This window comes from Salmo salar, chromosome ssa13 (assembly GCF_905237065.1).
Source record: "Salmo salar chromosome ssa13, Ssal_v3.1, whole genome shotgun sequence".
In the NCBI taxonomy this organism is placed as follows: domain Eukaryota; kingdom Metazoa; phylum Chordata; class Actinopteri; order Salmoniformes; family Salmonidae; genus Salmo; species Salmo salar.
Genome location: NC_059454.1, coordinates 74,074,276 through 74,089,950, shown reverse-complemented (window position 1 = coordinate 74,089,950; position 15,675 = coordinate 74,074,276). Strand labels below are relative to the sequence as shown.

Sequence of the window (15,675 nt, the reverse complement as noted above, 5' to 3'; positions counted from 1 at the left end):
TTCATTTGAAGTCGTCACAATATATTTAGAAACAGGTCACAACCTCCATGCAGATATGTGAACGTGATCTATTGTGGTCTGGCTGGAGAGTTCTTCTAATATGAAAAGGGGGCCTCCCATCCAGCTCCATAAAAAAAAAACATTTAAAATGACATCAGCTTAAAAGTTCACTCATCTTGCTGGGGTCCAGCCCACTGTTTAAAGTCAAAGGCCATTTCCTTAATAATAAGGCACCATGACAGATGATCAAGCGCCTCTTCAAACTGAAACAGAAGACCACATATTAAAGCAGTTCAAGGCTAGATAACTGGTTGGACATTTGGAATGAATGGTTAAATTAACCATTTCCTGCAAGTTAATCATATCTACGCAAATAGAAGCCACCAATGCCAAAAAAGATTTGCATCAACCAAGGAACCCTTGCAGAGCACAAACTGTTTTTCAAAAGGTCTAAGTACTTTGCATTGTTGGGGGTTCAACCCATCAAAGCCACTGTATAAATTCAATTATAAGATAGACCACCAGTCTCACCCCACATTAGTGGAGAGGATGCGGACAGAGGGCATTTAGACTTACCAGCTCGGAGAGAAGATTACAACCAATCACACCTTGGTCAGTGACAATAGAGTCAGGAAATGCTTCACATAGCTTGCCACCAAAACCTAATGGGAATATTTTCTGTTTGAAATGGAGCATACATGGCCATTGGCCAGAGTGACATCAGGAAAATTATGCTGCGTTTACACAAGAAGCCCAATCATGATATTTTTCCAACTTACTGGCCTTTTGACCAATACGTTTTCAGAAAGACCAATAAGTGAGAAAAGTAATAGGGCTACCAGTGTGAACACAGCCTAAGGATCCAGCTTGTGGGCTACATACCATTGGTTGCCAAGTTACTGGTGAACTGGTTCCAAGTCCTGAATAGCCCCCCCTGTGATTTTAATAAATAGAAAACAAGTCAGGATCTCAACAGGATGTGATTAAACATTTGGGTATTTGCAGGAAATCAAACAGCTCATTTGGATATAACAGCTCAGAGAGAAGATTAAAATCAATCACACCTTGGTCAGCAACACCCTTGAGTGTCAATACCAAGTCAGGAAATGCTTCATTTCATCATCATAGCTGCAACAGTGTCACAAGACCAAACTATGCTATTTTGTTGGTACTCATTAGGTTAAAAGCCAGGAACTTAATTACAGACATCGCTCCAAAAGAAACCAAACCAGTTTCTAAACATTTTACAAGATTAGCATCTAACCATTTGGCCATTGAAGTAAGAACTACTGGTAGCGTGATCAAAAGTAATTAAAAAAAAGACATACCCATCCTCTTCAATGTATCAGAGGCATTGTAATAAACTAGAAGATGTAGCGGTTTGGTGACTTGTCCCTCCAGTAATAAGAGAATGCATAAACACAAGTTGTGTGAGCCATCCTTTTAAGTAAACTAACTTGATTGGATAGTGTGTGCTTGGGGTGTTCTATTGGCTATCACTTGGGACAATAATTACATGTCCAATTAGTGTAATGATTACACAGCTGTAAATGTTGTGTAATTGAACAAACCAGGGCCAGGATTGGACAACCACAATCACTATGGTAGCATCTTTGGTGTAGCACATCATCAGAATAGCAATTTGGCTGTTTCAAAATATCGCAGGTGTGTACCATCTGGCCCTCTTGAGACGTGGAAGGATAGGCTTTTCAATTGATGCATATTACAGAGAGAAGCCAGACAACAAAATAGTCTGATTCTCTTTAATACATCCAAGCTGTCTGGGGCATTATCATTCATTCTGGAATAAACAAAGTGGAAAGTTAGCAGCTAATCAGAAACATTATCTTATGTAAGGCAAGATTGCCAAATTAGATGGGGCATGGCCTGTCTTAACTTCTGGGAATGGGATCATCTGTATAACTCTGGTATACTATGGCTGTGTTCCTCTGCTCAGACGTTGCTGACGTGTGTCAGCTCTTTACTATAAGCTAACCAAATGTTATAGCAATCTGCCGCCCAATGGCACTGTTGATGACATGGAACGGAACCATTGGTTGATGCATGCAACGTCTTAGCAGGGAAACACGACCTAGGTCTTCACAAGATATAGTCAGCTCATAAAATATAGACACAAGTACACAGAGTAGGGCATGGAAATAACAAAATAAGATGAGTCTTTATTTAACATTCATTAACAAGATATTAAAAGACATGCTATTCCACAGAACCTTTAATAGACTACATAGTGCACAGAAAGCAGTAAATGTACCACAATACCCCATGTGTTGTTAATATCCAAAATAAGTCAGGTTTGAACAAATTGACAGCATTGTTTCCCCATCAACATACAATCCTTTTGTTTGGTCAAATAAACTTTTTTCAGAGGGGACATTTACAACACTTAAGTATGACCTGAAGAAGAAAACAATGTGACATTCTAGTATTAACACTAACTTTCGAACTAAACTACAAGTGCACTTTTGTCTTTTTCCACCACATTGAAAGAAAGGAGATTCTTGGTCAGAAAAATCTTTGTTTGGAATGTTAACTTAACTTTTTTTTTTTTAAGCTGAGAAAAAAAATATTTATTCAAGAGAACTGGCACCATTGACTGTATTTACATTCCTCATCCATAGGTCACCACTCAAACCCACCAATAAAGTGTTAAGAATGAAAGTATTCAATAAGCATTGAGTTATGATCATCGTGCCTGGTTCATTGCATCAGTGATATATTCAGTAACCCTCTTCAATTTAATCATAGCCGACACACTTCCATAAAAAGTAATGGTGCAAATGACATTTGACACTGGTTACTTATCATACAGTAAGCATCCTCTCTGCTGCAATAATACTATTGTAAACATGTTCAGACAGGTATTAACATGTCAGTGTTGTTTTGAATAGGACAGGAGCAATTACCTCGCCCTTTTTGGCACATAAAACATGTTTTGTGCCAATGTCGTAAAGAAAATATAATGCATAGCAGTGGATATGAATTTCATGTAGTCATTCTATTATTTGTCAATGTTTATACTGTTTTGTTATATAAGCCAATGGAAGTTCACTAAACTATACTTTGGTGAGCATATACATTGTAACTTCAATATTAATTTGCTGTGTGAGCAGGTAGTCTCTTTTAACAATAATTAACAGCAACTTAAAATAAATAAGCAGTCCTTCACTAATATGAGGAGATTACAAGTCTTAACGCCGATCCACCGTAGCTATTCACTATCTTTGACACCACAGAGTAGCCTAAGAACTAAAGGACAGTTTATAGGCCTGGGAGGGAGTTCTATATAAAATATGGATTATAATGCAGATTAAGTGAACATACTCCCCAAAGCATGTCTACACACAGCATTTGTGTGTGCTCCTATTACTGTCACCTACTGAGAAACATTACACTGTTTGGTGCAACATGAACAACTTCAAAAAGTAAATGGACTGTTTCCACCCGCTTCTGTATCTGCTTACTGCCGTGATCTGTGTAAACCATAGCCTGGCATGACCACAATAACACTGCCTTGTGAGAACAAGCATGCAGTGAAGTTTGACATCTTATTTAGATTTTCACCAATTCCTTTATGAATTGTGGAGAGATGGCACAAATGAACAACTCACAAAATAGCCCTCAAGATATTAGAAAATAAGTCCTATTTTAATGTACCTCAATACATCAGATCCTACTTCGCTCAGAGACAAGATACTATTTTCCAAAACAAACATACTCTAACCTTTGACCTCAATAAATTAGTAGCGTGGGAGAAATCCTTAATCCTCCCACTTATTCAGTGGAATTTTGGTGCTTGTCAATGCCATTGAGAGTGGACAGAAGAGCAGAAAGAGGAGCTAAAGAGCTCACACTGCCTGTAGGCCTCTTTCACACCCATCCAGCTGCACCTTAATCTTGTGCAGTTCCTCGATCTCCTGGTGGTGGCGCTCTGTCTTGTGGCTCACCAGAGAGCGGTAGAAGTGGATGGTGAATACCACAAAGATCACCCCCACCGGCACCATGATGATGGTGGAGGCCAAGGCCGCCTGCCAGCCGCTGTGCCCTGGCGGAGCGGCGGACGGCACGGCGGGGCCACTACAGTTCACCTTAGATAGTGCCAGTTCGGCAGCCGCCACAGCCACCTGGTTGGCAGCACCAGAGTCCACGGGCAGGAACTTGATCCAGCAGAGCAGCACCACCTCGGCCAGGAAGAGCAGGATGCCCAGGGCGGTGGAGAAGCCCCAGGCCAGCTCAATGTAGTGGTGCATGCGCTCGTGAGGTGACTCACTGACTGAGTTGAGGTTGTGGATGTTGCTGACCGCCTCCACATGCGGCAGGATGCAGGTGCTGATGAGCAACGCAAATAAGTGTACAGCCACCAGCACCGTGGTGCACACACTAAAGGCGATGAGGAGCATGCGCGGGTAGTTGTACTGCATCTCCAGCTGGACCTCCACCATGGCCACCTAGCATGGCACAACAACAACATCACCATCATCATCATCATTATTATCACAGTCCACCACCACAGTGAGCAGGATAGCTACTAGCATAAATGTCAAAACTTCCTACTTTTCAGATTGGTTCACATGCTATTAATAGCAGCCTGGGAGTGAGTGAGTGAGTTTGCTTTTTTTCCCTCAAGAGGTTTATCTGAAAAATGTCTCAGTCTCTAGTGATACAACATACAGGCTGCCAGGGAAATTGATCTTGAAAACAACTTTGAAGGGATTATTATCCCTGGAAAATAGTGGGGTAACTCACCATAGCAAAGCCTGAGAGCAGGGCAGAGGTGCGGCTGGAGGCTTTCAGCTTGGCCCGGCTCAAGTAGAGCTTCCTCCAAGACAGGGCCTGTACAGAGTGGTGATTGGAGGTGACCAGCTCCAGGTAGCTGCGGCGCACCCAGTCCCTGTAGTCCATCCCTCCACCCTCCGGCATCTGCTCTGAGCCCCCCGGGGCCGGGGAGCCCATGGGCACGTTCAGCTCACTGCTCATGGCAACTAGCAGACAAGGATGGATGGCAACATTAATAAAAGGAAATAAAATACATTTAGAGTTAATGTTTGTCGGTGGGCCAATTTTACAGTGTGGTCCAACACATTTGAGACACTATGGCTGAATTCTTGAGACATATCCAAAACTAGGCTGCTCACTTTGCTGGGATTCCATTGTTTTATGAGTGGTTTGCATCCCCGTCTATAGTTCAGCCCAAAAAAACATGGCTATTGCCAGCTACACAAAATATTGAGCAGTGAGTGCTTGAAAGTATGGGTTGTGCCTTAATGCCAGCTGCAGCAAAAAAAAGTGACATGGTTACATCCTTGTCAATGTTGGCTAAGAATTTAACTTGTGTTTGACACATATAGTAGAGATTTAGACAACTCATTGTAAAAGGTCTTCTCTTTTTAGTCATACGGCAACATCCTTGTCAGGAAAGTTCAACCTGATACGACCATGATGTCTAGTAGGTAGGTAAATCATTTACAACTTGGTCAAATTATTTGTAGCTGAACAATTCATTTTGTGCATGATATTCCTGAAGCCTGTATTACGGGTATTGTTCCCACACAGACATATGTCCATGTTACTGCACTTGTTTACGAAGACAGACAACCACCTGTGCCAATTAGCTTGCTCGAACACCTGTGTGTACGCGTAACTGGGGAGGAAGTGTAGCTCGTTGGCTGGAGACACACAGATGTATGGATCTGTGCAAATCTGCTACAGTAAGTATATATATTTTATTTGAAAGCTATGGAACTTGTGTTTTCAAAACCATATCAAACGCGATGATTGACGTTTCTAAACGTTAAAGCAGAGCGTCGGGATTGTAGTTCACATGGTTCCACCGGTAAGCGGTGCTTATAGCTGAGAACCAGTGGGTTAATATCTAAAACTAAGCACCCACCAAATTAATATATCGCGCTCACGCTAGCCAACTGTTTAATTGCTTTCTGGACAGCTTCAACCTTGCTCGCTGGCTAGAATCAACAGTGCGTGGAATATCAACTAACTAGCAAACAAACCATCAGGAAAAATAACAGGTACAACCTAGCTAGCCATGTCATAAAATGTTTATTTCAGTCATTCCAGCGTCCAACTGCTCCGAGGTGTTGCTAGTACAGCTAACGTTACTCATAAAATATTGACGATGTTACTTCCTAGCACTCTGGCTAGCATCGCGTTGGCTAAGTTATTGACAAGCTCAATAGGCTGCTACACGGTTCTTGATATAGTTTTACCTTTTTTGCCAAGACGTCCTTTGACCTATTAATTCATCCACAAACCTTAGCGACCTTCGATGAATGAGAGGGTGATTAAAATACTTGCTGAGAGAGACTTGGCTACAATCTTTCCTTCGCCCTCACTGTTATTTTAGTCCGGAGCATTCTGGTCACGTGATCCAGGGCAGCGTACGAAAACTTCCTCTGTGGATGTTTTATGGCAGTTGGCAACCAACTAAAGTGCATTACCGCCACCAACTGTATGTTTAAGAGCCTGCTTGGCGATAACATCCACCTCCTCATTCCCCTCTACTCCCACATGAGCTGGTGCACAGAGGAACATCACAAATACCCCCATCTGTCTCACCCTATAAAAGCACTGTAAAACCTCATACAATAAATACATTCTGTCTGTGCCGAGACATTTAATTGCAGCTCATCAGTGCTGCACAGGAGTCAGAGCAGATGACTACCTTGTCTGGCTCACCACCTCCACCCACTCTGCAGCCAAGAGTATGGCCATCAACTCCATTGTGTAAACATAAATGATCCATTGCTCTTTTTGTCACTGCCACCTTAAATATTAATAATGATGTATTTAATAAGTAGACGTGCACTCATAATTGACTGTAGCACATATAAAGCACCCACAAGTTACCGGTGGCTGAAAACACAATCATCGCAGGATGAACGAGTGATGAATTTTCGGCCAAGGGTGGTCAATTTAAAAAATCTTTCGTTCCTCCCTCGCCCCTTTCCCTGCAAGTGTATACTCGTCAGACGTCATGATACGTCATCAGAAGTGTCCACTTAATTTGAGGGCTGAGGGGATAGGGTGTGTTTTAAGTGTTTGGACCGCAGCCATAGTCAAGAAAAAATAGTATTGTGTTCTTAAATGTTCACTTACAACTGAATCTACTCCTTCCTCAACAGTTCTTACCCTCTCAAGCAACCCTAGATCTATCACTGGCTGAGGCAGAAACCAAGGTGGGATAGCAGGAAGAACCACAGAGGGACTAAACTCCCTCCCCATGCCAATGCCTATCCACCCGAAACTTGTATTCAGATGTCATATTCCCAGCACTCTAAGAGCACCTTTTTCTTAGGATGTGTAACCTTATGTCCTTGTAGGTTGACCCAATATGTCAAGGTTAGCTGTTGTCTTAACTTTAACAGCATCTCTCCCAAAAATTCTAATTGTTAATGACTGGAGGTAGCCTTTAAGAGCGACACAAAGAAGATTATTTGTGGCCCAGATCTTGACATGATCCATTTAGGTAATAAACTACAAACGTTAAGATGTAAAAATGTCAAACCTTTTCTGCATTTAAAATCACACAGAGTTTCAGTACAAATCAGATTATTTGAGATTTCAGAACAACCTGTACTTTGCTCTGTTCACCCCGGAACAGGGTGAAGTATTACATCTCCTGCAGCGTTGATAGTGCAACGAGTTAATTAGTCCTCTACTCTCCAGAAAGTAAGTCAGCCTTTCCGTTATCATCCTTTCCATAAATTTACATACATGAGATGTCAATGCTATCAGACTATAGCTTGAAGGACTAGTAGGGTCTTTCCCTGGTTTCCGTATTGGCACAACTACAGCCTGCTTCCAACTTCCAGGCAGTTCCTGCCACACCTTATTGTAAAGGCCCAATACTTTCCCCATTGCAGTGTCACTGAGATGAGCCATCGTGATGTAACACATCTCATCCTTCCCAGGAGATGTTACCCCAGCTTTAGCTAATTCTCTCTTCATCTCAGCCAAAGCAAAAGGGCCATTCAATGTATCCCCGACCATCTCTCTCTGATCCACAACCCCCGGATGTTCTCCTCTGACCCTCTCTCTCCCACGCTGGCCCTCTTCTGTCAGATTATTTGAGCTGTGCACCTTCACAAATGCCTAGGCTAACATCTCTGCCTTCTCAGTATCTCTCACTGCAACAATCTCCCAACTTTTCAGCACAGGGAGATCCCAATCTCATCTGACCCCACTCATCCTCTTAATAATCCCCCGTACTTCTCCCACATGAGTGATCCTGCCTATGTTTCCACAGAACTGGCGCCAATACTCCCTCTTAGCTGTCCTAATGATCCTCCTTAATACTGCTTGTGCTTGTTTATAATGAATCAGGTGCTGGTAATTATGGGACCTTTTCAACATTCTGAAAGCCCCGTTCCTACACTTCACAGCTTCTCTACACTCCACCAGGGAACTGCGTTTACTCTTTCTCCCCTGACTTGTGGACCCTACTAATACTCCATCATTCACTGTTTCTATATCTGAATTGAGATCGACCTGAGACAGCTCCTGTTCACTCAACTCCTGAAACTGACCCCACTCTGCTTTCCCAAATATCCATCTCCACAATCCACTTCCTACTGAAACTTCCACCCTCATTCCTACAGTACACATGATAGGATAGTGATCACTACCCTCTGTAGAGTCCTCCAATACCTTCCAACTATATCCGCCTGCCATTGAACTTGAGATCAGAGTAAAATCCAGAGCAGATTAATTTCTAGTTATTGGGTCAATCCTGGTTCCCCGGCCTTCATTAAGACTCACAAGCCCTTTCTCATCAAGTAGTTTTTCCAACACTTGTCCATTTACATCAGTCCGTAACCCTCCCCAGAGCGTACTATGAGCAATAAAATCCCCACACCACATTACCCATCTATCTTGACCTACTAAATTCCCAAGGGCCATCAACTCTAGCCTCTCAAGTCCCCCCACTATCTCTACAGACTGCAACATACCCTTCTATTACAAAATCTAGAGTAGGATTAAACCATGTCTCCTGGAGACATATCACATCAAGAAGCTGTTTGAACGCTTGCCCATTAGCCATCAACCTTCTGGCATTCCATTGAAGGATCAACACCATTATGAAAATGAACCAATACATGATTCCTGGCTGAACTGATCATAAAATACTTCACTGCCTACTACACTATGATCTATATCTTCTTAATCTTAGATTGTAATTTTTCTGTGCAAATGATTGCTGCTGTCACAACTGTAACAACCTTCCTCATGTCTACTACCAATCTTGTGTTCTCCCCCAACCTGCATCCCGACCGGCCCTGGAATACATGCTTTTCTAGGTGGCCCCCTTGTTTCTGCGTGAACTACCTTCACTGCTTCTGCATATGAGATTTTACACCCACTCCGCACATGCTGCACTTCCACCTGTCTTCTCATCACTGCACAACCCCCATATGCCACACTATGGGTGTCCCCACAGTTACAGCACTTTAACTGGACCCCGTCTCCACATTCCCCATATTTTTATTACATTTTTTTATTTCACCTTTATTTAACCAGGTAGGCCAGTTGAGAACAAGTTCTCATTTACAACTGCGACCTGGACAAGATAAAGCAGTGCGACACAAACAACAACACAGAGTTACACATAAACAAATGTACAGTCAATAACACAATAGAAAAATCTATGTACAGTGTGTGCAAATGTAGGGAGGTAAAGCAATAAGAAGGCCATTGAGGCGAAATAATTACAATTTAGCATTAACACTGGAATGATAGAAGTGCAGATGGTGATGTGCAAGTAGAGATACTGGTGTGCAAAGGAGCAAGAGGATAAGTAACAATATGGGGATGAGGTAGTCAGGTGTGCGATTTACAGATTGGCTGTGTACAGGTACAGTGATCGGTAAGCTGCTCTGACAGCTGATGCTTAAAGTTAGAGAGGGAGATATAAGACTCCAGCTTCAGAGATTTTTGCAATTCGTTCCAGTCATTGCCAGCAGAGAACTGGAAGGAAAGGTGGCCAAAGGAAGTGTTGGCTTTGGGGGTGACCAATGAAATATACCTGCTGGAGCACGTGCTACGGGTGGGTGTTGCTATGGTGACCAGTGAGCTGAGATAAGGCAGGGCTTTACCAAGCATAGACTTATAGGTGACCTGGAGCCAGTGGGTTTGGCGACGAATATGTAGTGAGGGCCTGCCAACGAGAACATACAGGTCGAAGTGGTGGGTAGTATATGGTGCTTTGGTGACAAAACGGATGGCACTGTGATAGACTACATCCAGTTTGCTGAGTAGAGTGTTGGAGGCTATTTTGTAAATGACATCGCCGAAGTCAAGGATCGGTAGGATAGTCATTTTACGAGGGTATGTTTGGCAGCATGAGTGAAGGAGGCTTTGTTTTGCGAAATAGGAAGCCGATTCTTGATATAATTTTGGATTGGAGATGCTTAATGTGAGTCTGGAAGGAGAGTTTACAGTCTAGCAAGACACCTAGGTATTTGTAGTTGTCCACATATTCTAAGTCAGAACCGTCCAGAGCAGTGATACTAGTCGGGCGGGAGGGTGCGGGCAGCAATCGGTTGAAGAGCATGCACTTAGTTTTACTTGCATTTAAAAGCAGTTGGAGGTCACGGAAGGAGTGTTGTATGGCGTTGAAGCTCGTTTGGAGGTTTGTTAGCACAGTATCCAAAGAAGTGCCAGATGTAAACAGAATGGTGTCGTCTGCGTAGAGACTCAGAGACTCACCAGCAGCAAGATCGACATCATTGATATATACAGAGAAGAGAGTCAGCCCGAGAATTGAACCTTGTGGTAACCCCATAAAGACTGCCAGAGGCCCTTTCCCCCTCATAACTGAGCCTACTGTTCTGACTTGGTGGTGCACATGTAGCCTATAGCCTGTTTTAGAGAAATGTAGTTATCGAATATTGTAAGAGCTTTCGTTGTCTTACATATATCCCCTTTAGCCTACGGTTCTGAATTTGTGTAGAGGGAGAATACTGTAAGAGCGACCCTTGTTCTGAATTCCGTCACTGTACATTTCAAAGTGCTGAACAAATGGTTGACTATATCCGTCCTAGCTCACTCATTGTCTTCATCGAAATTACGGATTGCCTCTTATCCGCTCGTTGTCCCCTTATGCCATAGTTGTACATCTCAATTGTCAGTAGAAACCACCTTTGTTTAAGCAAGTCAGCCACATCAGCTATGTTTTTTTAAAAGGCAGTAAATTAAGCTGAATTAACTGTTTTGCTGCCAGACAAGGCTCCGCTGATAGCCAGGTGTAGCAGTGGTAAGGTGTTGGGACTGCTGTTGGGACAGCTTTATGTGGGCACCGTTTGTCACCGTTATAGTGCAATTAATGTAAGGAAGTGCTATTATGCTGTGTTCGTAACCAAGTGGGAATTTACCACATGAAAATCCACTTGAATGGCTCTCCAACTGGTAATTACTAGTGGGAAAGTTGTCTTTCATCCTGAGCTCCAACTTATCCCACATGTAGACCTCGGATGTCACCTACTAAGGAGATTACCTCGATAACAGTATTTTTGGCAGTTAAATGTAACAAAACATTTATATAAAGCAGTCTAATATTGTTTTTGAACTCAATCATTTGTTTACAAGAATGATAGCTGTACGCTTAGCTTATGGTTTTTCAGCTTGTTGGCCATTAGCCAATCATCGTTTCTCAATGAGTTCAAAGCACATGAACCCATCCAACTGGTATTAACTTCACAACTTGTACATTTCCACCTCCCACTTGGTTACAAACGGAGCATCAATGCTCCCGGGTGAAGGAGGTTAGTGTTGATTGCATTAGTTTTGGAACCGGGCTACGTCCCGGGCATGAGCCAGGTGCCCCGTTTTGGCTGACAGCGAAGTTGGCTCAAGACAAAGGAGACGTAGGTTAAGCACATGGAGTAACTCAACGTAGCAAATGTTTAATCGAACTGCATGCCAAGAGGAGATGACTAACACAAAAGTGAGCCATATGAACACAATGATTTACTTAAAGGAGTTGGGAAGTTCACCTCGATACAAAATTATTTGTATCACCTAAATTGTGATCCTCACACAATCGACAATAAGTTTCCACATTTACATGTCCTTTCTGCTCTGGATTAAAGTTTCTGATAAATCAGTATGCCTGAACCTTCAGTCTGTGGCTTGGCTCTGGTTCTCTGTCCTTCAGTTTAGAAGCCATCACCAATTTGATTATATTCAAATGGTTCTCTCTACAGGAAGAGGCTGACTAGGCCAGTGTTTCCTAACCCTGGTCCTCGGGTACCGCCAACAGTACACATTTTCATTGTAGCCCTGGACAAACACACCTCATTCAACTCATTGAGGGCTTCATGATTAGTTGAATCAGGTGTGCTTGTCCAGGGTTACAATAAAAACGTGTACTGTTGGGGTACTTGAGGACCAGGGTTGGGAAACATCCTCCTAGTCAGCACAAATCTGATATTTCTTTCCCCCAATCAGATTTTTTTTCAGAGCTGGTCTGATTGGTCAAAAGACCAATTAGTAAAAAAATAAAATAAGAATTGGGCTGCCTTTGTAAACACAACCTAAAAAAATAACTCAACCTGTCAGTCACACTTTCAGTCCAATCATCTCTCTCACACACACACAAAGTGTATGTATTGAAACAACCTTCGCCCTCTCTCTCCCGCTACTCTCTCCTCTTCCATCCTATCATCTCTTCCCTCTGCTCAAACCTTCTCCAACCTATCTCCTGATTCTGCCTCCTCAACCCTCCTCTCCTCCCTTTCTGCATCCTTTGATTTTCTCTGTCCCCTATCCTCCAGGCCGGCTCGGTCCTCCCCTCCTGCTCCGTGGCTCGACGACTCACTACGAGCTCACAGAACAGGGCTCCGGGCAGCCGAGCGGAAATGGAGGAAAACTCGCCTCCGTGCGGACCTGGCATCCTTTCACTCCCTCCTCTCTACATTCTCCTCTTCTGTCTCTGCTGCTAAAGCCACTTTCTACCACTCTAAATTCCAAGCATCTGCCTCTAACCCTAGGAAGCTCTTTGCTACCTTCTCCTCCCTCCTGAATCCTCCTCCCCCTCCCCCCCTCCTCCCTCTCTGCGGATGACTTCGTCAACCATTTTGAAAAGAAGGTTGACGATATCCGATCCTCGTTTGCTAAGTCAAACGACACCGCTGGTCCTGCTCACACTGCCCTACCCTGTGCTTTGACCTCTTTCTCCCCTCTCTCTCCAGATGAAATCTCGCGTCTTGTGACGGCCGGCCGCCCAACAACCTGCCCACTTGACCCTATCCCCTCCTCTCTTCTCCAGACCATTTCCGTAGACCTTCTCCCCTACCTCACCTCGCTCATCAACTCATCCTTGACCGCTGGCTACGTCCCTTCCGTCTTCAAGAGAGCGAGAGTTGCACCCCTTCTGAAAAAAACCTACACTCGATCCCTCCGATGTCAACAACTACAGACCAGTATCCCTTCTTTCTTTTCTCTCCAAAACTCTTGAACGTGCCGTCCTTGGCCAGCTCTCCTGCTATCTCTCTCAGAATGACCTTCTTGATCCTAATCAGTCAGGTTTCAAGACTGGGCATTCAACTGAGACTGCTCTTCTCTGTGTCACGGAGGCTCTCCGCACTGCTAAAGCTAACTCTCTCTCCTCTGCTCTCATCCTTCTAGACCTATCTGCTGCCTTTGATACTGTGAACCATCAGATCCTCCTCTCCACCCTCTCCGGGTTGGGCATCTCCGGCGCGGCCCACGCTTGGATTGCGTCTTACCTGACAGGTCGCTCCTACCAGGTGGCGTGGCGAGAATCTGTCTCCGCACCATGCGCTCTCACCACTGGTGTCCCCCAGGGCTCTGTTCTAGGCCCTCTCCTATTCTCGCTATACACCAAGTCACTTGGCTCTGTCATATCCTCACATGGTCTCTCCTATCATTGCTATGCAGACGACACACAATTAATCTTCTCCTTTCCCCCTTCTGATAACCAGGCGGCGAATCGCATCTCTGCATGTCTGTCAGACATATCAGTGTGGATGACGGATCACCACCTCAAGCTGAAGCTCGGCAAGACGGAGCTGCTCTTCCTCCCGGGGAAGGACTGCCCGTTCCATGATCTCGCCATCACGGTTGACAACTCCCTTGTGTCCTCCTCCCAGAGTGCTAAGAACCTTGGCGTGATCCTGGACAACACCCTGTCGTTCTCCACTAACATCAAGGCGGTGACCCGATCCTGTAGGTTCATGCTCTACAACATTCGCAGAGTACGACCCTGCCTCACACAGGAAGCGGCGCAGGTCCTAATCCAGGCACTTGTCATCTCCCGTCTGGATTACTGCAACTCGCTGTTGGCTGGGCTCCCTGCCTGTGCCATTAAACCCCTACAACTCATCCAGAACGCCGCAGCCCGTCTGGTGTTCAACCTTCCCAAGTTCTCTCACGTCACCCCGCTCCTCCGCTCTCTCCACTGGCTTCCAGTTGAAGCTCGCATCCGCTACAAGACCATGGTGATTGCCTACGGAGCTGTGAAGGGAACGGCACCTCCATACCTTCAGGCTCTGATCAGGCCCTACACCCAAACAAGGGCACTGCGTTCATCCACCTCTGGCCTGCTGGCCCCCCTACCTCTGAGGAAGCACAGTTCCCGCTCAGCCCAGTCAAAACTGTTCGCTGCTCTGGCACCCCAATGGTGGAACAAGCTCCCTCACGACGCCAGGACAGTGGAGTCAATCACCACCTTCCGGAGACACCTGAAACCCCACCTCTTTAAGGAATACCTAGGATAGGATAAAGTAATCCTTCTAACCCCCCCCCTTAAAAGATTTAGATGCACTATTGTAAAGTGGTTGTTCCACTGGATATCATAAGGTGAATGCACCAATTTGTAAGTCGCTCTGGGTAAGAGCGTCTGCTAAATGACTTAAATGTAAATGTAATGAAACATTCAATTACACGCATGAAAATGTTTAATGCCCAAGAGTAATCCTTGCCAGTGCAAAAAGCAAGTAACACCACAACTCCATTTCGACGTTTAATTTCCTTCTCCTTTAATACACGTCTTTTCATGACCATAAAACTAGATAGACTCAAGTTGTCTACCCCTTAGTTTATTTCTGGAATTATGACATACCCAACAGTAACATTTGTCATTGTTTTACTGCTAATATAAAACGCAACAATTTCAATGCATTTACTAAATTACAGTTCAAAAGTCAGTCAATTGAAATAGAATCAGAATGTTTTTTCCCCACAAAAAGCCTTTAATTACAGACAGAAATACTCCAGTTACATCAGGTGGCTGGTCTCAGACGATCCTGCAGGTGAAGAGGCCGGATGTGGTCCTTGACTGGCGTGGTAACACATGGTCTGTGGTTGTGAGGCCAGTTGGCTGTACTGCCAAATAATCTAAAATGACATTCGAGGCAGCTTATGGTAGAGAAATTAACATTAAATTCTCTGGCACCAGTGCTAGTGGACTTTGCGGCAGTCAGTATGCCAATTGCACACTCCCCCAAAACTTGAGACATTGTGTTGTGTGACAAAACTGCACAGTTTAGAGTGGCCTTTTATTGTACAGGGCACATCATTGTTATGATCATGCTTGTCAATATGCCACACTGGATGGATTCTTTTGGGAAAGGAGAAATGCACAACAGGGATGAAAACAAATTTGTGCACAAAATTTGAAAG

General features: G+C 44.1%; 1 protein-coding gene and 1 non-coding gene across 3 annotated transcripts; both read right to left on the bottom strand.

Moving 5' to 3' along the window:
• Nucleotides 1-1,032: 1,032 nt before the first annotated feature.
• On the bottom strand, nucleotides 1,033-1,130 carry LOC123726267 (Z30 small nucleolar RNA). The gene has a single exon (XR_006758658.1). It is a non-coding gene; the product is annotated as a Z30 small nucleolar RNA (small nucleolar RNA).
• A 1,017-nt stretch (nucleotides 1,131-2,147) lies between these two features.
• LOC106567668 (protein orai-2) lies at nucleotides 2,148-6,442 on the bottom strand. 2 transcript variants are annotated; one of them, XM_014137224.2, is made up of 3 exons: nucleotides 6,243-6,442; nucleotides 4,765-5,000; nucleotides 2,148-4,466 (listed from the first exon to the last, which is right to left on the bottom strand). In XM_014137224.2, exons 2-3 carry the CDS (start codon nucleotides 4,993-4,995, stop codon nucleotides 3,867-3,869), a joined length of 831 nt encoding a protein of 276 aa, XP_013992699.1. In that variant the 5' UTR covers nucleotides 4,996-5,000; nucleotides 6,243-6,442; the 3' UTR covers nucleotides 2,148-3,866. The 2 variants fall into 2 exon arrangements, with proteins under 2 accessions (XP_013992699.1, XP_013992700.1); XM_014137225.2 differs by having other exon boundaries at nucleotides 6,288-6,417.
• Between the last annotated feature and the right edge of the window lie 9,233 nt (nucleotides 6,443-15,675).

What these genes read in the sequence shown, in the direction of transcription:
- LOC106567668 (XM_014137224.2), bottom strand. Translation starts at nt 4,995, where the DNA reads ATGAGCAGTGAGCTGAACGTGCCCATGGGCTCCCCGGCCCCGGGGGGC. An exon ending in TGCTCTCAGGCTTTGCTATG is followed by an intron (nt 4,467 to 4,764) that starts GTGAGTTACCCC and finishes GTGCCATGCTAG; the next exon opens with GTGGCCATGGTGGAGGTCCA.